The following is a 26,519-nucleotide window of genomic DNA, read 5'->3' as shown; positions in this document are numbered from 1 at the left end:
AGCATGAGTTAAGTTTCTTGAAGGTCCTTGGAGAGCCTTGGCAGAGGCCTGGCACGGCCTCAAGGCCAACACCTGCTGCTACCAAGGCATCCGGTCAGATAAAGGCTGGAGAAGCTTTTGCCAGCCTTCTGTGGGGGGTTGATTTCTGTGAGGGTTTTTGCTCAAGGAGAAGAAGCGGCTTTCTGTAGAGTTCTGTTAATGAGTGCTTCTTGCTAGGAGGAAAGTGAAACTGCTTTGTAAGCGTGCATGCCTTAATGTCCAAGTAAAGGACTCTTAAACTATCTCTTGCCTCTGGAGTTTCTTGACCGTCTCAATCTCAAGTGTAAGCTGCGCTGATCACGCAAACATCCGCAAACACCAACATCCATTTCTATAGGTTTCAGACCACCACTGAAACAACACTCCAGGTGTCAGGCTGTCTTGCCTAGGTCCTCCTGCTTGACACTGGACAAATGCTGCAAGCTCCTCACTTTTGCCTATCTGCCAAGATCTGCAAAACATTTACAGCTGGGACTCCAAATAGAATCACAGAATAGCAGAGTTGGAAGAGGCTTATAAGGCCACTGAATCCAACCCCCTCCACAGGGGATACTCCACAGCCTCACCACCCCATCCACCTCTGGACATCAGTTCCTCTGCAATGCTCACAACTAGAAGAATAATACCTAACTTGCTTAACCCTGTCCATCAAATGCCATCAAATGTCCATCAAATCTCCAGAGGAAGGAAACTCCATGAAGTGGGCCACCCTCTCAAGGAGTGCTTGATGCTGAAAACTGGTATCATGTTTTAAAATGGATATGAGAAAAATTACTGCAATATGTTAACTCCTTGACTTAAGCTGCAATTCTACCACTTACCCAGAATAAGTCCAACTGAAATCAGTGCAGTTTGAGTCCAAGTAAAGATGCACAGAATTGTGCTGCAAATCAACACAATGAACTACAACTGTAAGTATAAATCCTAGATCCAATTCCAAGACTAAATACCAATTCAAATTTAGTGGGAAAATCTAGAGCATAGACAGCTGGTATAAGTACAGTGTTCAAGTAGTAGAGTATGCATTTTGCTTACAAGATTTTATAAAGGTTTACACTGTTGATTTCTTCGCAATTGTCTATGAGTGTACAGACACAACGTGCTTTCTGATCAGAATAAGTTAATATTTTACAATGTATTGGCTCAAATAGTTATACTGGAGTCCATGATGCTATTTTTTTTTTACAACAAACAATCAACAACAACCCACTATTGAAAAAAATGAAGGACAAAATGAAACCTGATGGTACCCCATATGTCAGGTGTGGTGAACCCTTGGCCCTCCAAGTGTTACTGAACTACAACTCCCTTCATCCCTGGCATTGGCCATGCTTGATGCGAGTTGTAGTTCAGCAATATCTGGAGACCCAAAGGTTTCTCACACCTGCTGTAAGCCAATGGCCATGGAGCAGGGCACTAGTTCCTGAGCAACAATTTCTGGGACTTGCTGCCCTAGAACAAAAAATAATCTCAACATGGTTCTTCCTAAATCCAGCCCTGTATGACAGCCCAGGATACCATGGTTACAATATCAAAAACTGAGAGAGAACAAAGATAATAAACAATAATATAATAGCTTGGTACCAGTTTGCTTGCGAGATTGCCTTGCCCCATATGCACCTACTCAAGTATTTCGCTCTGCAGAACAGGCACTGTTAGAGGTGCCACATAATACTTGTTCTGCACTTGTAAGAAACCATTCTTTTACTGTGACAGCACCTACTCTTTGGAATTCCCTGCCTACTGACATAGGCAGGTGCCTTTGCTGTATTCCTTTCAGCTCCTGCTTAAAACTTTTCTGTTTAGGCAAGCCTTTCCAGACATATAGATGTAGATCTGTTTTAATCTTTCTAGTTAGCAGCTGTTGTAATTGTTTTAAATACAATTCATCCAATGAAGGTTAGTGATGGAAGATTCAGGCCAGATAAAAGGAAAGTACTTCTTCACCCACTGCATAGGAAAATTTTGGAATTCACTATCAGAAGTTGTAGTAATGGCCAGCAACTGGGGTGGCTTTAAAGGAGGATTAGATAAATTCATGTAGGACAAGAGGGTCAACTCGCCCTGTCTATCTCCCAGTACAACTTGTCCATTAGAGGTCAAAACCATTTCTTTCCCAAAATTCTGCATGGAACCAGACTGATTAGCTTCATCCAGGTAAATTTGGAGCTGGGTCATCAAGTACCTTGCCCAAGAATGGAACACTCATAACTGGATAATTTGCAAGATTGTTTCGTCAGAAGATGGCTTCTACGTCAAAGGACATACCCTGCCTTCTTGAGAACATTAGGAATGCAATTCCTCTCTCAGGGATAATCAGACAGATAATTGCAGCCTTCCTATCTTTATCAATTTGGGAAGGGGTCAGGCACATGGTTAACCACACTTCCCCAAGAATCCTGTCTGTATCCTCATGTCAAACAAATGAAAGTATCCACAGAAACCTGTTAAGACAGAGTTGAAGATACATTCAGCACACTCTATACACAACTGAAGTTCAAGCCAGAACAGATAAGGACAATTTTATCCACAAAGTACTTTGCAATCTCATCAAGGATTCTGAGGGCTCCTCCAACTGCTACTGCAGGCCAAGCTGTAAATGGTCCCTCACCACTTGAAAAATCAATACAAATCAGTAATACAATACTAGGTGCATTCCAAAGAACTATTTTAAGTCCATAATTTTAAGTCACCTTAATGCTGCACATGAAAAATGATGTTTTCCCTAACATCAATAAATTGCATAACAACTTTTAAACACTCTATAGACTGTTTTGAACCATAGCAAAGAAGCCCAATGTTTGAAAGACCTGTATTTATGCAAAATAAGGAGTATGCCTTCTATGATTCTTCTGTGATTCTTGCCCGCCTTCCCCTTTGAGTAGACATTATAAATTTGGCTGTATTTCATACTGTGAATTATCACAAATTAAATAATCTAAGCTTATTTAATCTAAGATTATCTCGAGGGAGATGTCTTCCCAGTTTTGCTTCTGAAAAGCTATACTTCCCAATATTTACTATGCATACCACACCACTATATTGAGCTTATATACTAACTAGTGCTGATTTATGATAAAGAAGAAAACTCACCATTCTAACTACTTCAGGGTAAGTCTGCTCTGTCAAACAGCCTCTGCTTATTGTAATGTAATCCACAAGTTCATTAAGAGTTGAGCGCTTGTATTCTTTCATTTTAAGGTCTGAAAGCGTGTCCATGAAGTCAAAAATGACACAGCACTGCTGAAGTTTCTTTAGGAACAACTCAGGTTGCTCTGAAGATGGAACGTCTGCAAGAGAAAAAGGAAAGTCTGTGTAAGCCTAACATTCTTGCATAAAACAATTCATGAATCATAGAATCATAGGTTCTATGCTTCCATGCTTACAAAAAGGACAAGAAAAATAGCAGTAGCCATTAAATATCTGTAAAATAGCAACCAAATGAACAATTTTGCTTTTTGGAGATTGGCACATTGGATACTGAATCATCAATTAGTAATATGTCCATGATTTCACAAATAAGCCCAAGCCTTCAAGCTATCAAGAGGCAATCTGCCAGCCTTAGTTCTTCAATGGAACCAAGTTCCTTAGTTTCTATCTAGCTCAAGCAGAATTGGAGGGCTCTAAGCAACACACACAGCACTAATAATAAAGCAGCACTTTTTAATTTATTTACAGGCATACCTATCAAGATTGGGACTGAGTCGTATTCATTTTGAGACTTTTATTACAACAGTTGTCACTTTTATGTTTAACTAATAGCATTTTTTCTCTTTATTGCAGAAACCTGCCAAATTCTATAACATCATTACAGATGTGAAGGGGGAGGGACTCTGAGGGTGGACAGTGAGGCAAGTTTAGCTTTGATAAGTATTGCACATATTTGAGTTTAGTTCCTTAAATTCTGGGTGGGGAAAAAGCTGAAACACAGAGCTATTTCACTTTTTTAGTATCAGCACGTGTGACCCTTAGGTAAATCTTTTAAAAGAATAACACTACATATCTCAAGTAAGTTATGTTCCCCTGACTAATGAAGCAGTAAACATAAACACATATATAAATATTTACGTTTAATGTGTAAGTGGTATGTATATGGTACAATGTTTACAGTCATACATGCACAAACCTTTTGTATTTACTATTTTGCACTGAATCAGTGTTGACTCAAAAATATATAAAGGTAACCATGAATGTTGCAAGCTATCATAAGTCTCAGAACAGTTGACAATTTCTATCATATTTACATTGGCAAGTTAGTTACCCTGTTCACATTTTCAAAGGATATGCATAAAATGTAGATTAATCTCACATACCCAGGGGGATAATGATAATGGACATGTCACAGGAAGAAACACTGATCTTTATTTGAACAGCAAGGAAAAAAGACTCTCCCCCCAGCAGTTTGATTAAAAACAGCAGCATTATTCAGAATGTTTAAACAGCATCACAAACCAAAATAAAACTGTATTTTAAAGCAATGTCTCAATAGGTCAGCTCAGTCTGTGCACATTTTACAATTTTAAAGACCTGCAAAAGGCTGTTTATCTACACACTTTCCTGTTAAAACAAGTTGGCATTTGGCCTACAGTTGACAATTTTTGCTTTCTAGCAGAAAATCCTGGATTCCACATTTTAATTGAAAACAAAGGTAATTAAAATATATAGGCATAGTTTATTTTTCCACCGTATATTTAGTAATGGCCAAACCAAAATTTGGATGTCAGTTGCAAGCCTTGGTTTTGCATACTCCCTCCCCTTGCATGCTCCGCTTTCTTCCCTGTCTGGCAAAATGCAGCACACCCACTCCAGTCTTATCACACTGAGCAGTAGGCTCACATGTATGCGCAGCTCCACAATCCACATGCTGGTGCCCAAATGGAATTGAAGAGGCCCTTACTTTACCACGCATATTATGGAGCCATGTAGCTGCCTCCCATTGCACAGTTGTGCTTCAGTTGAGAGATAAGACAGTCGCAGCCACCTCAGCTTCTCTACAGCAACTGTCACTAGATAAGTTTATGTTGTGAGTGCAAGAGTTGTGCTCTCTGGAATCTGCAGGTACCCCATTGCATAATTCTCTGAGTTACTGGTTCAAGTGCAGCTTTTCAGAGAACGGAATGCCGCAAAATAGTGAGCCAGCTTTTAAATTCTCCAGAACTTTTCTGCAGGCTGAATGAATGAATATACTGCCTTCAAGTCAATTCCGGCTTATGGCGACCCTGTGAATAGGGTTTTCATGTAAGTGGTATTCAGAGGAGGTTTAGCATTGCCTTCCTCTGAGGCGGACAGGCAGTGACTGGCCCAAGCTCACCCAGTGAGCTTCATGGCTATGTGGGTATTCGACCCCTGGTCTCCCAGGTCGTAGGTCCAACACCTTAACCACTACTGATAAGTAAAGACAACACAAGGTGAGGGTGTGGAGAGAAAAGCTGGGCATGATGGAAAACCCAAAACCTGCAATTTTACAGATTTAATTAGGTAATACCATGCTAGGTATATAGGGGTAATAACACAAAAGGCAATGGCTGTTCCTCCATTTTATTTTAAGAGAGAGAAAGAGAGAATATGCAGACACACACAAAAGTGAAAGAGCAGAAAGATATTTTGTCCAAATATATTTTGTTCTGTCTAGCAACTGACATGCACAAAGGCAGAAAGGCATTTACCAACGGATGCCTTCATTATTATAACTGATATTTACATTCTGCTTTTCTGCTCAAGCGTGACTAACGAAACCAAACAATAAAATGAAAAAAGAAAATAGTTTAAGCACTAGTAAGCCAAGGAAAGCCTTTTGAGGCTTCTTAAGGGTCCATGCCATAGCATTCAGTTTGAACACTTGGGTTATCTGTTACAGCCTTTCTTGGCACATCTAATTCAGTTGAATGCATCAGGATTCACAGGGCCTTGAATGGGATCTGAAAAGTGTCCTGCTTTTTTAGAAGGTCTGGGTTCTGTGTCCTTACCTTACCACCTAAGTTTTCAAGCTCAAGGATGCCAAATATGGGATCACCAAAAAAAAAGTGCTGTTATTATTATTAGGATTATAGGGTGTTGTACAACCATTAGGTCACAATATAAGTAACAAGATATAATGCTTAAACACAAAACTAAAATTCACAACTACTTAAAAAAAGTGTGGTCACAATATCAGTAACAAGAGATAAAATGCTTAAAACACACAACTACTTAAAAAGCCAGGATGAATAAGGACTTTTTTGCCTGGTACCAAAAAGAATAAGGTAGGCACCAGACAGGCCTGTCTGGGGAGGGCATGTCACAAGTGGAGCACCGCTACTGAGAAAGTAGTCTCTTTTATTGTTTAGCAGCATACCTCAGATAATGGAGATACCTGGAGCAGGCAGATTGATATGGGGGGCTTTGCCATGTGCCGTCATACAAAGCATACATAAAGCAGTTTAGACTTATTCAAAGTGGTTTCTCTGTGAGCTGAAATAGCAGAGATTTAGTCAGCTGGTATTCAACTGGATCTCAATTTCTGCAAGCCACTTGGTAAATCCTTCAATGTCAAAAGAGGTGATACAGACATTAGTGTCAGCAGACTGAGGCTACAGAAGCTTATATTAGCACAGAAATCCCCACACTATATGCAGGCACTTGGTGAAAAAGTAGCGAGTCTGAGTCCTGGAGATGCTCCCAACAGCCATGGAGGAAGTACAAAAATGGCTTAGATCCTAAGATAAGGTAGTTTATGACAGGCCTCATCATCTCTTCAGAGAGGATTTTTCAGGGGGGGGCAGGAGACATTAAACTTTCTTTCTATAAAGCGTTTTACCTTCAGTTAACATCTTAGGATCCAAGCTACTGTCTGCTGGCAAAGGAACATGCAGAATTCTCCATTATTCAGAATTCCTTCATCAAATAAAAGGAGACTACTTTCTGGATACCTCAGTAAGACGTTAATTTCAATACAAAACTTTTTGGAGTGGGGGGAACTGCTGACACCCACCTCTGTATTACTTCTTTTGACCTAGAGGCAGAGGGTGAAGGCCACCTTCAATTAACTGAGAAACTACTATATAAAAAGAAAGATTTCTATTTTTAAAAAAGTTAAATTCATATCTCAATCTTCCTCTCAGAGAAGCCCACACAATCTTTTTTTATACACAGATTCCTTATCTATATGGAATTTCATGTTCAGAAGGTATTGGTCAATACTGAATAACTACTTGATTATTTTCCTCATTCTCTGACTTCTATGCTAATCTGTCACAAACAAACTTGAAAACTTTGTTATCACTTGCAGAGCAAGGAGAAGCTGTCGATTCCTCTTACACACTGCCAGATGTTGCCATTGGTCCTGCTTTGCAAAAAGTCAGGGAGCTGTACTCCCTGCATTTCCACTCCACTACACCACTGTCCCTACAAGAGAAACAAATCTACTCGAGTGAGATTAAAATTGTAGTATATATTTTAATGTTGCAGGGAGTCCATTTTTAAATTTTTATTTTTATTTATTTATTATCAAATTTTTATCCCACTCTTCAGTCCATGGTGGCAAACACACAATAAAACACTAAAAACATCCATAAAACATCTTAAAAACAAAACATTTTAAAGAAAAAATCCTCAAAACAATTCAGAAACAAACACAGAATGGGATAAGGTCTCTACTTAAAAGTTGGAAGAGGAAGGTCTTCAACAGGTGCAGAAAAGTCAACGGAGGCAGCGCCTGTTTTATATTTAAGGAGAGGGAATCCCAAGAGATGCCACAACACTAAAGGTCTACTTCCTATATTGTGCAGAATGGACCTCCTGATGAGATGATATCTGCAAAAGGTCTTCACTTCCAGAGCACAATGATCAACTGGGTATATATAAGGAGTAAGACGATGTGTTATATAAGCACCCTTAACAAATGTGTTATATAAGCAATATTGATAAGGTATAGTATCCTATTCTGTGGTTTGTTCCAGGTACACTACTACTTTGGAGCTTGATGGTTTTCAGTGTTAGTGTAGTGGATCCAAGTCCCAGGTTTGTTTGTTCACTGGAATAAACAAATGAAATCCATCCAACTGAAGGTATTGTGCAAATGAAGCTACCACTCAGTGTTATAAGTACTTAAGCCTTAACAGCTCTAATTTCCTGGCATTTTGGTGCATGAATGAACAAGGAAAGCCCTTAACACAACATGTTAAACTAGAAGGTTTTTTTGTTAATTGAATTTGATTACATACAGGCTATGCCTACAACCTTCTCATCAGGCAAACTTAAAACTGAAACTGAGAAACTCAGTAGAAAAAGCAAAAAGGAAATATCCTTATTAATAAGAAACCACACACCATTTAGAAGGACAAGAATTCACCTGCAACTTATCTTAAGCCTATGAAGCAGCTACGAAGCCCTCAACTGCCACAGCATCTTGGAGAGAGAGATGGGGGGGCAGAGTGTAGGTGGAAGGGGGTATGCTGGTACACACACTTAGCCTCTGAGATGGGTGGTGAGCAAGTCCTGAGCTTCCTCACTCCTTGGTTCCTCTTGGGCTGAATACAAGATCTGGGCAGCCTCACAAATAAGAATAATTTTTTTAAGGAGATGGCACTGAATCAGGAGCCAAGAAAGGCAAGCAGGTTGGCTGCCAGGAATGAAGGGGTAAAGTAGCCTTTCCTTCAGGGCTGTGGAGTCGGAGTCAGAAGCAATTCTGGGTGGAGCCGGTAGAAATGTACTGACTCCAACTTCAAAATAAAATTAATATTTTAATATTAATACATTAATATTAATACATTAATTTACATTTGCCATTTATGAAGGAGTCAGAGTCAGACAGTAGAAAAATTAATATACATTTGCCATTTATGAAGGAGTCAGAGTCGGACAGTAGAAAAATAGAGGAGTCGGAGCTGGACAGTAGAAAAATAGAATCAGAGTCGAAGGTTTAACATACCAACCCCACAGCCCTGCTTTCCTTGCAGCCTTGATTCTTTTTGCTTCACAAAAAGCCCTCTTCTCTCATTTAGAGTAAGGGCGGCGGCAGTAGCGGTAGCAGCAGTGGCGGCAGCAGTGCGAGGAGATGGGAGTTGGTGATAGTAATCCCCTCTTCTTCCTGGTAGCTGCACCCTCAGCCTCCTTTGGCATCTGCCACGTGTTTTATAGGCAGATGCCTGCTTTCAGTGTGCCTGAAAGTTGCTCTGGCGCTTCAGCAAAAGTCCTCCCCTTTTGTTTAGAGCAAGGGGGAGGTGTCGTCTGCAGCGGCACTGGGGAGCAGACAGTGTCCAGGGAATGAAGACTTTTTTAAAAATAATAATAATAAATAATTCATTTATTTACTCTGGATTACTTCATGGCCCCCAGGTTGGGAACCACTGCTCTACAACACAACTTTCTCTTACATTTTACCATATTTGGCTTAAATATCTGATGACAAAATGTGTAATTCTCAGCTATAAAAATAGGGAGTTCTTTTTCTAAAACAATACTAGGCTCCCAAACTGTTTTACAGATTAGGTTTGTTCAAATATATTAATTAGCATTGTCAACCAAGTAAAGAGCTTTTAGCTGATGGAACTGTTCTGTTCTTAGTCAGATAATGCTACATTTATAAACATTTGCAAAAACTGTCATACAATAGGTTTTATTATTTATTTATTAGTTAAAGTTATATCCCACCCTTCCTTCCAGAAGGAGCCCAGGGCAATGGGCAATGGGCTGGATTCAAACAGTGAACAGTGTGGACAGTGTTCCATTCAGAAAGAGCATTCTTGGGGTGGGGGGGCAATTTTCACCAGCTTCCCCTGTCCTCTGGAGCTCCCCGTATCCCCAATCTGCTCTGAACGTTTGAGAGATCCCTGGATCAATGTGGGAGATGGCAAGGTTGCAAGGAGAGTTGGAATCAGCTAAATTCACATCCTCTTCGCTTCCATTCAGCAAACGACCCTCAGATCATGAAAGGAAAGCACCTCTGGATTCAACCCAAAGTATTTGGAAATGTTATTCTACCTGTATGAAATCCTCTCCAGGTGTTAATATCCAGGATGAAAAAGAGGACTTGCCATTTAATCTATTTGGTTTTCTATAAATCTCTGGAGGATAAGCATCGGTCTTCAATTAGTGGGTCAGGACCCATGACAATAAGCATCCCCATGTATATAAAGGACTTTGAACAACAACAATAAGGATGCTAAAAACAATGAGCACATTGCTAAAAACATAAAAATCAACAACAAAACATCTTTAAAATACATTCAAAGCAAGAGACCAACTAAGGAGGTGGATGGACCCTCAGATGATGAGGAAGTCAAAGGTGTGCTAAAGCAGGATAAGGAGATTGCAGAGAAGCTAAATAATTTTTTGCATCTGTCCTCACAGTGGAGGATATAGAGCAGATCCCTGTGCCTGAATTAACATTTGCAGGAAGGGAATCTGAGGAACTGAGGCAAAATAGTGGTGACAAGAGATTAAGTTCTAGGCTTAAAAGACAAAATAAAAACTGCCAAATCGCCATGTCTGGATGGTATCCTCCTGAAAATTCTCAAATAACTCAAATGTGAGATAGCTGATCTTCTAACAAAAATATGTAACTTGTCCCTCAGATACCTCTATACCTGAGGACTGGAAAGTGGCCAATGTAATGCCAATCTTTAAAAAGGGATCTAGGGGGGATCCTGGAAATTAAAGGCTAGCTAGCTTAATGTCCGTCCAAGGAAAACTGGTAGAAAGTATTGTTAAAGATAAAATAAACAAGCATATAGAGAAACAAGGCTTGCTGATGCAAAGCCAGCATGACTTCTGCAAGTGTAAGTCTTGTCTCACCAAGCTATTAAGAGTTGAGAGTGTCAACAAGCATATAGGTAGAGGTGATCCAGTTGATATAGTGTACTTGGACTCTATAAAACCTTTCAACAAGGTATCTCACCACAGGCTCCTGAGTAAGCTTAGCAGTCATGGAATAAGAGGAGAGGTCCTCTTGTGGATCAAGCAGCAGGAAGCAGAGTAAGAATAAATGGACAGTTCTCCCAAAGGAGGGCTGTAGAAAGTGGAATCCCCTGAGAACCAGTATTTGGACCTGTGCTTTTTAACTTGTTTATAAACAATCTATAGTTAGGGGTGAACAGAGATGTGACCAAGTCTGCTGACGACACTAAATTGTTCAGGATCGTTAAAACAAAAATACTGAAGAGTTCCAAAATGACCTCTCCAAACTGAGTGAATGGGCGATAAAATAGCAAATGCAATTTCATGTGAGCAAGTGTAAAGTTATTTATGTTGGGGCAAAAACTCTTAATGTCATATATATGCTCATGGGGTCTGAACTGGTGTAACTGACCAGGAACAAGACTTTGGGGTCGTAGTGGATAGCTCGATGAAGATGTGGCAGCTGTGAAAAAGGCAAATAAAACTGCAGAGATCATAATGCTATTATACAAATCTATTGTGTGGTCACATTTGGAATACTATCTACAGTTCTGGTTGCCTTATCTCAAAAAGGATATCAGAGAGTTGGAAAAGGTTCAAAAAAGGGCAACCAAGTTTATCAAGGGGATGGAGTGACTCCCCTGTAAGGAAAGGTTGCGGCTGCAGCCAATTGTCTTCTTTCCTGAGAAAGCATGTGAGGCTTCTTAGTTTGGAGAAAAGGCAAGTAAGAGGTGACATGATAGAAGTTTATAAAATTACGCACGGCATGAAGAAAGTGAATACAGAAGTTTTTCTCCCTCTCTCATAACAGTAGAACTTGTGGGCATCCCAATGAAGCTGAATGCTGGAAGATTCAGGACAGATAAAATAAAGTACTTCTTCACACAGCACTTGGTTAAGCTATGGAACGTGCTCCCTAAAGAGGCAGTGATGGCCACCAACTTGGATGGCTTTAAAAGATTAGACAAATTCATGGATGATAAGGGTATCAAAGACTACTAACCATGATGGCTATGCTCTGCCTTCAGTTAGAGGCAGTATGCTTCTAAATACCAGTAGCTGGAAACCGGGGGGAGGGGGGGTGCTCTTGTGCTCAGGTCTTGCTTGCAGGCTCACAGTCTGATCTAAGGTGGGTTGAAACAACAGCACTACAAATACATAGTGAGAAAAAAAATAAGAAATGGTCCCCAAGTGCATATTTGGGCTAAAGGTTGGTCTGAGTCTGAAAAGGTTGAAGAGTGCTCGTTTAAGCAACTATTTAAGAGGCAATCTTGGAAAACTACAATATGCTACAAAATTATCCTCCACAGAAATTAAGGAAAATGTATACTGAAGCAAATATAAACCTTGTCAATACAGAGCAGAGTTTCTGCATATATGGTAACTCAGCCCTATATAATATATTTCTAGAAATATATTACTGAAAATTAAGAGGGACGAGAAATCAACAATTGCCATGTTTTCGTGCAATATAAATTTCCCATTTAAAGGATTCTGCCAAAGGAGGAAGGTTAATTAATATTAACATTTAAAGGCAAACCTTAATGCATGGGCTTGAGAACAGCAGAAAGAACTGAATTCTAAACGTGGAAAAAGCTAAAATCTGGAGCTTGCTTTTTACAGTTAAATACATATATTTTATTAAATTAATAAATGAGGCAGTTAGGTCTATGGAAGATTCAATTACGTGGGAAACAGCAATGGAACCTATTAAGCATGGAATTACGTTAATCTATTTCTATAATTAGTCACAGCTATTCATATTATTGAAAGATTAAAAAGTGTAATTTTCTAAAATTATAATCAATGTAAGTTATGCTTGTTGAATGCAAAGAACATTTTGTGTAAATAGGAAATGTGTTTTTTTATTCAACAAATATGTTTTTGCGTAGACTAGTATATTGCTTGTTAATAATCCTAAATGCTTCACCAAGAAGCTCCCTGCATTTTTTAAGGACATCCATTATGAAACCCCTTTCATCAAGGGCAGCTCAATTTAAAAAATACTTTTAAACCGCAATTAGTTTAATGTTTGTCAATAGAGATTACTGGCATTACTCATTTTAAAAAGTATTTTGTCTGTTACCCCGACTTTTGTTACAGGGTGACTATCAAGTGCAATAAATAAATTTTAAAAATACAACATTTTTTCCCAGGCTATGGTCTGAAGGCACGTGAGGCCACCACCTTGCTGAAGCTAAGCAGGTCTGGGTCTGGTCAGTGTCTGGATGGGAGACCACCTGGGAACCACATGTATGCCGCCTTGGGTTTCATGGTGAAAGAAAGACAAGGTATAAATGTAACAAATAAATAACAAATAATTAACAAATAAAATAAAATAAAACATGTGCTTCACTTCCCACTCCTTTGACCAGTTGCCTTCTGGAACAGTGAATGTACAGGTTTCGATGGGAAGACAGCAGGAAGATGTACAAAAATCAAATCTTTATAGACTAGCTGTCATGAAACAAGTCTAAAAAGCTGCCATACATTCTGCATTTAGGACATTATAAATCTACTGCAAGAGACACCACAAAAGTTTGACCTTTCATGTCACTAACAACTTATCAAACAGCATTTCTTCCTTTCTTTCCCATTCTCGAGGCCTCCACCCCCTCAAGCAATTCCTTTTTCAACTACAGTCAACATAATACATAATACATTATCTGTATTGTATTGTAATTTACTGAATTTTAGTTTGTACGTCGCCTAGAGTGGCTTCGGCCAGATAGGCGACACAAAAATTAAATTTATTATTATTATTATTATTATTATAAACATTCTTTACCAGGAAAAGCACATCAAGGCTTTAGGATAGCTAATCCAGCTCTAAAATTGATCCCTCTCCCCTCCACTATTTTCCTTGGTCTGCAAAGTAATGCAAAACATTCATTTCAACTATCCCGTTCCGCGCCCGGTACATGCCGGGCAAAGGGGCGAGTTTGCGGCTGCAGCCGTAGCCCAGGCCGCCATCGTGAGGGATGTGTGTGTGCACGCAGCGCGCTGGCGCACCTGCGTGACACACAATAGGAGGTGGGGCTGCTGAAGGCCATTTAAGGCCGCTCCTCCCGCCCTCCTTTGAATTTTGGCAGCGAGGCTTTCGGCGCGGCAGGGCCTGCGGCGCGGTGAGGCCTTGCGGCATCGGGCGAAGCATGCAGCTTGGCAGCCTTGCAACAGCGAGGCTCCGGCGCGGCGAGGCTTCCGGCGCGGCGAGGCTTCCGGCGCGGCGAGGCTTCCGGCGCGGCGAGGCTTCCGGCGCGGCGAGGCTTCCGGCGCGGCGAGGCTTCCGGCGCGGCGAGGCTTCCGGCGCGGCGAGGCTTCCGGCGCGGCGAGGCTTCCGGCGCGGCGAGGCTTCCGGCGCGGCGAGGCTTCCGGCGCGGCGAGGCCTTGCAGCATCGGGCGAAGCATGCAGCTCGGCAGCCTTGCAATGGCGAGGCTCTGGCCGAGGGAGACCTTACAATGGGGAGGTTTAACGGTGGCAGCAGCGGCGAGGCCTTCTGAGGGCGTGCATGGCGCATTCAGTGCACGTGGAGCTCTCCAGCGCACGTGGCTTCCCTTGTTTTTTCTTGGGCGGCGTTGAGGCGCCTGGCTCGGCGGGGTTGAGGCCCTACAGCGATGGCGGCAGCGGAGTTCCTGGCCGGGGAGGCCTTCTGGAGGTATCGAGAGCGGCCCAGTGGGGCGTGGCGGTGGCGGCGGCAGCAGCTCCTCGGAGGTGGCAAGGCCTAGAGACGGCGGTGGCAAGGCCTGGAGACGGCGGCAGATCCAAGGCATTACGGGCGGCTCAAGAGCACAGGCGAGGCGGCCTTTGGCTGCATTCTTTCCTTGAAGGTTCCTCAAGGGGATCCCCGTGGGGGTGGGTGGGAAAGATCATCAGCCCCTCACCCTACCACATAGTAGGGGAATTGGGTGCTGGGCACCAGCTCCATCACACCCCCTATTTGGTCACTTGGTGGCCCAGGAGGCCTGGATTGTCTGGGGCTGGACAAGGGAGCCAATGGGTTGGTGACTGGGGGGTGCAGGATGAGAAGAGGGCACAGTCCAGCCGGGCTGTGAAGGTGCTGGGTCTCCCTTTAGTGCTTCCTCACGCTTACCACCTTTCCTTTCTGGAGGAGGCACTCCCCTGGCTTCTGCAATGGGGCATAGGCCGGGGGGGGGGGTTAGCGGAAGGGAATAGACCCGGCTACACGCTTAATCCCAGGATGCCACCCAAAAAGGGCAAAGTGGGCCAGAAGGGCAGGGCCCCCAGGGCGGAGGGTAGACGCCCACACCCAGCTGCGGAGGAGTGAAACATAGCCAATGCACTTCATGTGTTTTATTGCTAGAATTATTCTACCATTTACAGGGGTCTCGGACCCTGGAGATGAAGGAGTGTAGCTGTCAGGCCCAGGATGTGACTCAGGAACCAGACCAACGATTGTAGTTAATTCGTGTTTTATTAGGGTAATGTCCAAACAAAGACTGCGTTTTCTCATGAATCAATACAGGGATACAGGTCCTGCGGCATTGGGAGAAAGTTGACAGAGCAAGGGACTTCTTCCCGCCTGTTCTTTAAGAAGGGGCCAAACGGGCGCGCAATCTTTCGCTCCTCCTTAACTGCCCCTCAGGTACTGCCCGCCTTCCCCCCCTTCTCTCCTGTCTTTTCAGCTGTCTGTGTGTGCGCGGTGAGGGGGGAAGCATCACCCCCTCCTCTTCTGAAGTTTCCGATTCCAGGATGGGGGATAGGGGAGGGGCTGATGGTAAACTGCCTCCCCGCTTTTCGGCTGTGAGCAGCCCTCCCTCTTCCCCCTCTTGCTCTGAGCCTGAAAGAGGGGGAGGCGTGAGAATGTCCAGGGAGGGCTCAGGCTCCCCGTTGCTAAGCGACCTTATCACTGGCAGTTCCTCTGTTTCGTCTTCGCTCCAAAGGGGGGAAGTTCCTCCCCCTTCCCTCTGCCATCCATCCGAATACTCTTCTCCCAACTCTCCGGGATCCAGCTCCCTGGGATTGGGACCCCAGCTCTGCCTTCCGACAGTAGCTCAGTAACAGATCACTTGCTTTGCATGCCGAGGGTCCTCAGGTTCAGCCCTCAGCACCTCCAGTTAGGGCCAGGAGATACTTCTATGGGGGCCCCCTCGCCCACTACAGAAAGTGAAATAGGAATAGACTCCTTTGCTTGATACTGAAGAGTATTTTTAGTTTAAACCGAATGTTCCTTTTCATTTACCAATTACCTAGAGTGGTACTGACACTGGGGACATTCCAGAGGCAGCTGGACAGCCAGGGGTGGGGATGCTTTTATTAGGGATGTACTGAAACGGCCATTCCACTTACACACTGTCTTTGCAAACCAGGAAAATTTGGAGAAGGGGTTAGTCAATTAGGGAGAACTTGAAGATGAGAGGGGCAAAATTTACCTGTACCCTAGAAAGATGCTCTGTTATAACGTGGCAATATTCTGAGATATATTCTAAAAGATAATGGGGGTGATGTTTCATCCCAGAGCATTTGAGGAGAAACATATGGTGGCCATCAGTTGGAGGCCATTTGAATTGGATCAATGCAATGACATTACAAAGAGCAGAGGCTTTTTGGGGAGGGCAGATGGCAGCTGGAGACAGAAAGGAGGCTGCAGGAGCCAGTAGGGATTCCAGTTAGTGCTGCAACCTCACCTCCAAAACTACCTCAACCCCGCTAATGCAAAGGGAGCTCATCCCCTCTTTTCACTGTCAAGCTTCCCCTCCCCAAATACGTTCTTCAAAACCCAGGTAAGAATATACAAGCCTTTCCATTAGTTAAGTCCTATAAACCTCAGTCCAGAGACCCATTTAACCTGTGATATTCTGAGTAAACATACTTAGGATTCTGCTGTATGGGTGCAATCATGTGCACCCTTCCGTGGGAAGAAGTAACAATACACTCAGTGGGATTTTCTCATAAGTAAGTACGCATAGAATTGGTCCAAGTAATATTTCTCTGAGTAAATTATTTAAACATAATGGAATTCTTTTCAGTAACCATGTACAGGCTGCACATTTGCTTGCATCTTCTCTTTAGCTAGTTTGCAAACTGGCTGTGGATGAGATGGCCACCTTTTTGCAGGCCACTAGTCCTGTGCTTTTTGGGAGTCGTTTGATCTGCAGACATTGGAGGATGACATTGCTCAGCTCCATGCCATCTAATAACTGCTGCATATGAACCCGCAATTGAAGTCACAACAAGCCAGAAGGATAGCAGAGGCTGCTCAAAGAAAGTGTCCATTTCCAGCTAAGCTCAAGGTGCTATGGACTTTGCTGGCAGACTGCCCAGTTTATGGGGAGACTCAATTTATGATGCAGTTTTTTCTTTATTAGGCGGTTCTTCTGGGTCCTATACTGTGGCCCCTGGCTTGCCTTATGGCCGGCGATCTTAAATCAATCTTAGGTACAGACGCACTGGTCCAGGGGACGATTGATAAAGACATACAGTTGGGCAGGGTTATTGGCCCCTTCCCATCATCCCCACCTCTGCTCTCACAATGCCCCCCCATAGGGCCCAATGTGGCAGTGGGCGGAGTCTACCTGATTCATCATCCATCATTCAAGTGGGGTCAGTCAGTAATGGCTTCATACCAGATAGACTATGCACAGTGCACTACACTGCATTCCATATGGTGCGCGCCTGTGGCAGAGGTGCCTTATGGGCAAGGGTGGCAGCTAATCTGCCTGCATTGCCGGATGTTGAGTTTTGCCTTTTAGGTCAACTATGCAGCAGAGCATTACCTATGGGCTGCTGTATTCTTATATGGAGCACTTCAGCTCCTTCTTGGAAGGGACAGTCAGGAGACGAGAGGGCTCAGAAGCAGTGGGGCACTATGTTCATGATTTATGGTTCACGGGTAGGGCAGACTTTGGGTGCATGTTAGCACCTGATGGCACCGTTTATGGCGTGGCTATGAACTGGGGGGTTCCTTTGGCAGCTGGGAAAATGGAGGATCCTGCCCTAGGGTTCACCTTCCAGGGTATTAAGATTGTCTCTTGGACCCAGGGCTGCAGGCTGCCCGAGAAAAGGGCTTGAACCGTTGCAGATCAAGATCCTGGAGTTTTCAGGGGCTGGGAAAGTGTTTGCTTTCTGCCCTTCAGATGTTGGGGGCCTTCGACAGTGGGGTTTATGGTGCCATAACAGGGATGTCACAGCCTTACCACAGCTTCAGGGTTTGTTTTGTTTTTGTTTTTTGGCTGCCTTATGCGCCAACCTGAGGCGTGCCCCCCCCTTTCCGACAGTGTGTCAATGGTGTTTTTAGTTAGAGGGAACGACTCTGGGGAGGAGAACTGCTAGTCCCATACCACACACTGGGAGATGGGGGAGGGGAGTCAGATATGGCCATATGCCTATCTGTTGCTCCAGGATGCTCACCAGCTATCAGAGGGCAGGAGGGGATTTCTGGGAGTTAGGGGCCGGCACGGGCTATGCAAAGTGTGGCCTATTCCTATGAATCACGCGCAGGAATTCATCATGGATGGTAGGAGTAAAGCCTGTCCATCAGAGTGTTGCAAGGTAGGCTGGCAGGGGGCCTTTGGGACCATTCAGATGGCTTGGGATATGTCATGTGCTGGCCAGCTGCCCCATGCACACCACCGTACCCCTTATCCTCATCCTCCGTGTTCACCTGACCCGCCAGGGATTGTTGTTCAGGGAGGTGCCCTGTGACCAGCAGTTGCGGGCAGCGGCCCTCACACTTACCTTTGGAGCCTTCCGGATGGAGGGCGGGAGTGTTTGGGTCCAGGTCAGACTTCCCTATGAGCCATCCTGCTGTCCGAAGTTTGTTTCCAGGCAGACCAGGGGCACAAGAGGCACACCTTTATCCTGCCCCGGGACTGGACACTTGTCCCGTGAGGGTGTCACAGTGTTTTGTTTTGTTTTTTGGCCTGTAGCTACAGGCCCGGTTGCCTGATACTCAGGGGGAGGGATCTTTCCTCATAAAGTTTTGGTCTAGCGTTGCAGAGCCTGGCAGCAGACACATGGGGTTTTGGGGGACATGCTCCTATGGAATTGGGGCTGGGGAATTGCCTACCTGGGCAATTGGTTTGGTATATGCAGGTGTAGGCCGTCGGAAGGTGGAATTATGGGGCACCTGGAGTGCATTCACCCCTGGGCCGAGTCTGAAGGTCCAGGACCCAACTGTTCACGATTGTTTGTTTTTGGCAGGTTGCTGGATGGGGATGGAGCAGATGCGCAGTCTACTCTGCAGCCATGGCATGATCTTATAGGCTGGCCTTGGGGCCGCAAATGCACATTGGTTCACGGCTGGGCCTCTGATGGTGGGCCACGGATTGGTGGCTGGGTTGACAGAGTATGCACTGGGATGGTCTCCTACCCATGTTGTTCCAGCAGGGTTGAGTGCAGAAGGTCCCGCAGGTGGTGGTCATTCCCCTGGGTGGGAATGACCTGGTTACTCAAGGGCAAGGCCCTCAGTGGCAGGCATGTGAGGACATGCGGTTGAGGCCTGATAGCCTCTGGTTGTCTGCCGTTGTCAGACATGGAGGGCAAGGCCCTCAGTGGCAGGCATGTGAGGACATGCAGTTGAGGCTACGATAGCCTCTGGTCATCTGCTGGAGGGCAAGGCCCTCAGTGGCAGGCATGTGAGGACATGCAGTTGTGAGGCAATGATGGCATCTTCGTGACGGACCTGCAGAGGGATCTGCACAAGATTCTTATCGGGTGTGGGGTAAAGGGAGACTAAGCAGAAGCTTGTCCCCCTTTTGTGGCAAGAAAGTGCGGGGGAAAGGTTAAAAGGGAAAGGGCAGCTAGGTGACACCTTTAGGCACCTTTGGGGGTGATTGGCGGTCTGGGAGCCTGCAGCTCAGGGCTATATGGCCCGGGGGCAGAACACGGGCCGCCTTTGGGGCCAACGTGCCTCATCCGCTCGGAGTTTCAGGGCTCCGGGGGGCGGTGATGCGGGTTGGACCCCCTACACATCTTCAGGGTGTGGCCTGAGCTGGGGTCTGGCACAGGGCAGCCCCGAGCTCAGGCAAGGGTTTGGTTGCCCTATGGCTGCAAGCAGGCTTTGCCTGGATCATCAGAATGCTCCCACACTTGATTTCCCCTCTGCAGGTTCATTATTCTAATTGATTCCGTTTAATAAAGTGGCCCATGATTTAACCCAATGAATGGTGTTTGTGTTTTATTTCGGCAATAGGCCGCAATATGGTTGTTTGCTGTGGGAATCTTCCATTAAAGCCCCCAGGTTAGCTTTATTTTATGTTCTGTTTTAATGTATCTTTCACTCAGGGAATCAGATTAACACATCTGCTTTCTCAGTTTAGTCTTCATTTTCTTTCTTTTTTAAAATCAAAGATTTTGATGCTGGGCTTGAAACTGAACAGTCTATCAACACACACCTCCTTCAATTCAAAGAATTACTTACGTCTTCTTCTGTTATCTTATTTCCTTCCTTCTTTCAGGTAAAATAACCTGCAATAGACTGTTGCTTTAAAATCTGATTCACACCACAGTGTACAATGTTTCTTCCCTTATGAAGCAATTTAATAGCATTTACTCAGTAAGGCAATGATTTCTAAATATAGGGTTAGTCTCACCACATCAGTGACACATCATGCCTTATGTATAAAAAGCAGTTCCAAACCTGAACCTTTTGAACAGCTTTCCTATTGTGAGCAATTTTAAATATTCTGAAAGAACTGTTCAATTATACAAGTGTTAGGAATACAGCAGAAATTTGCCAAATCACAAAGAACTGGGTTTTTATTCTTGTTCATCACTTGTTTGTCAAAAAACCTTCATCAAATATTGGGGGCATAGATTATTATTATCCTTAATATAATTAAAATGGGATGATATCCCTCATTTTGACTAGCAATAGCAAATCAGAAAGTCTCATTAATGAAAGCAAACTCTTTAGGGTATTCAATTTGACAATAAGCACAGAAGTCACAGCCACAATACGGGTTGCAAAACATATCATGACTTAAAAATGTGCTTATCATGGCTGTAAAAATACAGGAATACCCCGCATTAACATACGCAATGGGTCCAGAGCAAGTATGTAAACCGAACATGTACTTAAAGTGAAGCACTACCTTTTTTCACTTATTGATGCATATACTGCACTGCAATTGTCATATACGGGCATAACTGATGTAAATAATGCATTTATAACTAATAAACACAGTAGGCCTTATTTTAAGAAAAAGTTTGTAGTTGGAAACTGATTGGGCGGTGGCGTCATGCCGTTAAGTGTCCGTTCTTGCAAAGCGAGCGTACGTAAACAGGGGAATGGTGCTACTGTAAATATGTCCGTACTCGCAAGTGTCCGTAAAGTGAAGGTCCGTATAGCAGGGTATTCCTGTATGCTTAAAGTGTGTGGACAAGCACCTGATTAAATCTTAGAATCATGTTAAGATTTCCCCCCTTTTCCAAACAGCAAAAGCAGAAAGAAACTGCACAATAGCATGTTCTAAAATCATTAATAGTTTCAGCATTTTAAATATTAACATCCAACAAATTCCCCTAGTTTCCCCCCCAAAGATAGTCATAGAAAATAGTATAGAAAAAGATTATTCATAACAGAATAATGACTAATTTACACAGGAATATAGGAAGCTGTCAGATCAATGGGCCATCTAGCTCCATACTGTCTACACCGACTGGCAGCGGGTTTCTGGGATTTTGGCCAGGAGACTTTCCCAGCTATACCTGGAGGAAGCAGGAATTGAACCAGGGATCTTTTGCATGCAATGCATGTGCTCTACTACTGAGCTATGGAAATTATTTTTTTTTTCCCATGGCCTGGACTCAGATATCTACCTCAAGGAGGGAGTGGCCAAAAGGTGACTCTCCCACTCCATCCTTTCACCAGCAGCCAGAAGAATCCTTTGAAAAAGCTCCCCAAAGGATCAAGGAACTCTGCTAAATGGGATGGACTATTGCGTGAGGTGGGCCTGAGAAGGAAGTGGAAGATCACAGAAGATCAGGTGAAAAAAGCTTCTGAGTAGAGCTGCCACTCACAGAAGGCTTCCCCCCCACACACATGATTTTCTGTTATCCACTTCTTCTCCCTCAGCCCAAGTCTTTTCTTAGCACTTTTTTAGCCAATTTGACCCATTTGTTTTTGTGTTTTCCACAAAGACAACACACAGCTCTCAAATTCTGACAGTGTGCATGTGTGTATACACACACACCCCTCACACATACACACTGACACATACATATATATAGGTTTTCAGAGGGGAAAAAACTTTTTTTTAAAAAAAACTTACATGATAGTTTTTTGCATTCCTTCAACATCCTTCACAAAGTTCAACTTTGAGTTCTGACCTAAGACTTTCTTTATCAACAAACCAAACCAGGCAGTTTTCATGCACTCAGTTTGCTTCAGACGTTATCCTGCTTTTAACACAGATAAAAACACTGTATCCATTCAGAAGTCCAAATGAAAACTTCAACTAGTCAGAGACTGCATTATTGACAGTGCTGTCGGTACAAACACTCTAAAACATCATAAAAACTGAGTCTAAAATATATTAACACAAGACACCTTTAAATGTCAGCAAATTGAAAGTATTTCAGAAGACTCTAAATGTACTGCCTTCAAGTCAATTCCGACTTATGGTGACCCTATGAATAGGGTTTTCATGAGGTTGAGAGGCAGTGACTGGCCCAAGGTCACCCAGTGAGCTTCATGGCTATCTGGGGATTTGAACCCTGGTCTCCCAGGTCGTAATCCAACACCTTAACCACTACACCGCACTGACTCTACCCTCAACTATTTTTTCTTGCTTGAAGCATTTGATTTTGATTTTAATATTTCTACCCCACCTTCTGGCCAAAAGGCCCTCAAGGCGGCTTACAAAAGAGCACCTGTATAAAAATACACCAATAAAACAATAATATATCAATAAAACATCAATAATACATAAATAAAACAATAAACAATAAAAACAATACAATTGGTAATACATTTCAAAGTTAACACAAACTACCTCCCCCCTCACTTTGGCAAAATAGGTATTATAGGCATTGGGCTACTCTGCAAGGCTAGCCACACTCTCTCAGTCATAGTCCTAACCCCATAGTTCTGGGAGTGGCGTGAATCAATCCATGGAAGCCGGGGCTCCTGCTTATGATGGCAGCGGCATGGCAGTTCTGGCCCTAGAGCCGCTGGTTCGCCTTGCAAGGGTCCCTAAGGTGGAGTCCAATGGGGGGAGGGAGAGAGAGCAAGAAGCCACCGGAGGCCTTTCCTCGCCGCGGCCTTCCTGCATCCATTTCTCCTTCTTGGTGCTGGAGACGACGACACTTTCCGCTTGCCCCACGCACTTATTGAGCTTCTTCTGGCCAGGCTGGTGCTTGCCGAAGGACTCCAGGTGATGGGGACGCCACTGCCTCCCTTGCAGCCTTCGTTGCTTTCGAAAGGCTGTTGTGCCTTTCCCTCGGTTGCCTCCGCGGAGAGATCCTCAAGTATTTCAGTACGTGACGTGAAAAAGGGGGAAATTAAATTTAGCTAGCACTTTAAAGATAGTTGTTAATACAGTAAAGTGTAGGGTTCTTATGATGCAGTAGCTAAAGTTCCAAATAGAAAAAGATGCCCCAGCTGATTTTCTTTTAGTGACAGGAGTCACAGGGGCAAAGAAAAAAGCAAGATAAAAATATGACAAATCCATACTGTTAATATCTGTATGAGGCCATTGGGCACAATCATTAGGAGATTTGGAGTGAAAAGTTATCATTATACTGATGACGCTCAACTCTATGACATCTGAGCCAGGCATGGCCATGTAAGCCCAGAATAAGTGTTTGAACACAGTGACAGGCTGGATGAGGAACAATAAATTGTAATTGAACCCCAGCAGGACAAAGGCCCTGTGGGTGAGTGGCTCCACTGTCTAGGTAGCTGTTCTGGATGAGGTTCCATTCTCTCTGAAGGAACAGGTTTAAGATTTTCCTGTAAGCACAGAATGCAACAACTTGGGAACAAGTAACACCGGCTTTCCTAGAACAATAAGCCTATTCACCAATTGAAATTTGCTGCCAGTTTTTTATGGAAATGAATTTTACCTGTTTTACAGTATTTTCTGTACACCACCATAACATTTCTAAAAGTTTATAAGTTTATAAATATTCTAATAAATAATACCACCTCATAACTCTTCTAACTCAACAAAGCTTGCACACCAGGACCTAAATGTATATTCAGATAAACTATGAAGCTTTGAGCTACAAGAGCAACAGAAGGGCTGTAGTTCAGTGGCAACGCATCTGCTTTGCATGCAGAAAGTCCCAGGTTCAATCCACATCTCCAGGTACAGCTGAGAGATAACTCAGCCTGGAGCTCTGGAGAGCCACTGCCAGTCAGTGTAGATAATACTGAGCTGGATAAACCAATGGTCTCAGTCAGCATAAAGCAGCTTCCTATGTTTCTCTGACTCCGTATTTTTCAATTTTTCAGTACATTTTTCAATAATCTCTGAGAAAAGACAGGTGTGCATTTTTCAAAATACATCTAATATATATTGGTCTTTTAAATGTCTTGAGTCAAGTAAATTGAAGGCAGATACTATATTACTGGATAGGATTGTAATGTACATTATTAAATGGGCAACCAAAATTCAAGAATAGCAATTTCACAGAAGGTAATTACTCTACAAGTTATGTGTTCAGTATTAAAAACATCTGAAGTCTACCCATACTGTTGCACTGCTTTCTTCCCTGCCCCCTCAAAACAAATCATTCTCTGACGTAACATTTAACAGCTGCTTCTTATATCTTTAGTCTTACAATTAGGATTTTTTTAAAAAATATATACTACTGTACATGTTTTTGGGCTGAAACCTGGCAAAAAGAATGACTTCTGGCCTGAATTCTAGTAAATTCTAGCTCAAATAGTATTTCTTAAATTCTAATAAGTCTATATGCAATCTTTCTGTTAGTTTCACTACATGAAAATCTGGCAAGTCTGTATTACTGTTGCGTTTAAAACTAGTGGCTAATAGAGAGAACAATGATATTTAATACATGGATGAGCTATTCCAAATTCACCTCAGCTTAACTAGGAAAGGTTTTCCTGGGAAAAAAATTGATGACCTGAGGGGTTGTATTTAACACAAGGATTTCTGCTTGCACAACAGAACATTCTCCCCCTCTCCCCCCCCATATAATAATAATAATAATAATAATAATAAATTTAATTTTTGTGTCGCCTATCTGGCCGAAGCCACTCTAGGTGACGTACATATTAAAATTCAATAAAATACACTATAATTACAAAATAAAATACAATGCAGTCAACAATAATGCAGGCATAAAATTATGTAGGGCAAACAATCAATAAACAATTTTCACAAAAAACAGTAAACAATCACAGAAAAATTAGCCCACCCCGGAGATCCCAAAGGCCTGTCCAAAGAGCCAAGTTTTTAAGGCTCTGCGAAATGTATCCAGGGAAGGGGCATGGCGAAGATCAGACGGGAGGGAGTTCCAGAGAGTGGGGGCCGCCACTGAAAATGCCCTCTCTCTAGTCCCCACCAACCTAGCTGTTTTCGTTGGTGGGACTGAGAGAAGGCCCTGTGTGGCTGATCTAGTTGGGCGGCTTAGTTTGTGGTACTGGAGGTGCTCCTTCAGGTAAACTGGGCCGAGACCGTATAGGGATTTAAAGGTTAACACCAATACCTTGAATTGGGCCTGGAAAACAACTGGAAGCCAGTGTAGTTGAAATAACACTGGCGTGATGTGATCGCGGCAGCAGCTGTTTGTAAGCAACCGAGGACACGGCAAGGCATGTGCGGGGGAAAGGGAGGCAAATCCCATTGAATAGAGTCCCAACAAATTTTTTCCAAGCCAGTCCAAGGTCTGTACTGCCATCCTCCATCTCCAAAAAGAAATCCCCACCAACCCTGCTAGAAAACACTCTCCATCTTCCATTTTCTTAACTTTCAATCTGCAGTGGCGGCAGCAACAGCAGTTGCACATGGCGACAGGAGGGAGGTTGTAACAGCCCGCAGAATATCTACAGCTCCCCAAATCCCCCAAACACCAGCACACGGTTACTTAGCATATCAAGGAGACAGAAAGGAGAGAAGAGGGAAGGGTGAAATAAAGAGAAAAAAACAAACCTCACCCCTCCAATGTTGCTCCCACCACCAATTTAAAAGGCAAGAGAAAAGATGGGGGAATGTGTTTCAAGGGCTTGCAGAAATGGGGGAAGCCAGTAATTCTTTTCCAGATCAGATTTTGATTGAATTCAGAGAAGAATTTGGGAGGCAATGGGAGCTTTAATAGTTTGCCTCTTGAGTGAGTTTTTATGACCTGTGAAGTTTGTTTCTGAGTCTGTGTCATGGCCCCGTCAGAGGACTCATCAGACGAGGATGACTCGGGAGTAACAGCAGCAGACCCAGAAGCAGCAGACCCAGAAGGAGAAATGGAGGAAACTCCTGAGAACCCAGCTCCTTCTCCCCCTCAGCTGCAGAGCACCCCAGACACAGCTGAAGCCCTTCAGCCAGACGCAGACAGTGAACAGGATACTCCCCCTCACCTGCAGAACGTAGACAACAGAAGGTCAGGCAGAAGAGGGGCAGGCCTGTCCACTTAAGGCCAAAACGCTGAGGGCTCACACCTGCTGACAAACCTGCTCCTTAAA

General features: G+C 43.5%; 1 protein-coding gene across 4 annotated transcripts in view; it reads right to left on the bottom strand.

Annotated features, from left to right (window-relative positions):
* Positions 1 to 26,519, bottom strand: part of PPP2R5E (protein phosphatase 2 regulatory subunit B'epsilon) — a 105,623-nt gene that overhangs the window by 46,258 nt on the left and 32,846 nt on the right. For all 4 annotated transcript variants that reach the window (XM_061612382.1, XM_061612383.1, XM_061612384.1 and 1 more), the window contains exon 3: positions 3,133 to 3,329. In XM_061612382.1, the coding sequence (XP_061468366.1) occupies positions 3,133 to 3,329 (197 nt within the window). The remainder of the gene's footprint in view (positions 1 to 3,132; positions 3,330 to 26,519) is intronic.

The sequence above is a fragment of the Rhineura floridana genome, chromosome 2 (assembly GCF_030035675.1).
Source record: "Rhineura floridana isolate rRhiFlo1 chromosome 2, rRhiFlo1.hap2, whole genome shotgun sequence".
NCBI classification, from domain to species: Eukaryota; Metazoa; Chordata; class Lepidosauria; order Squamata; family Rhineuridae; genus Rhineura; species Rhineura floridana.
The sequence above is the reverse complement of the archived record's forward strand: the minus strand, read 5'-3'. Positions and strand labels throughout refer to the sequence as shown.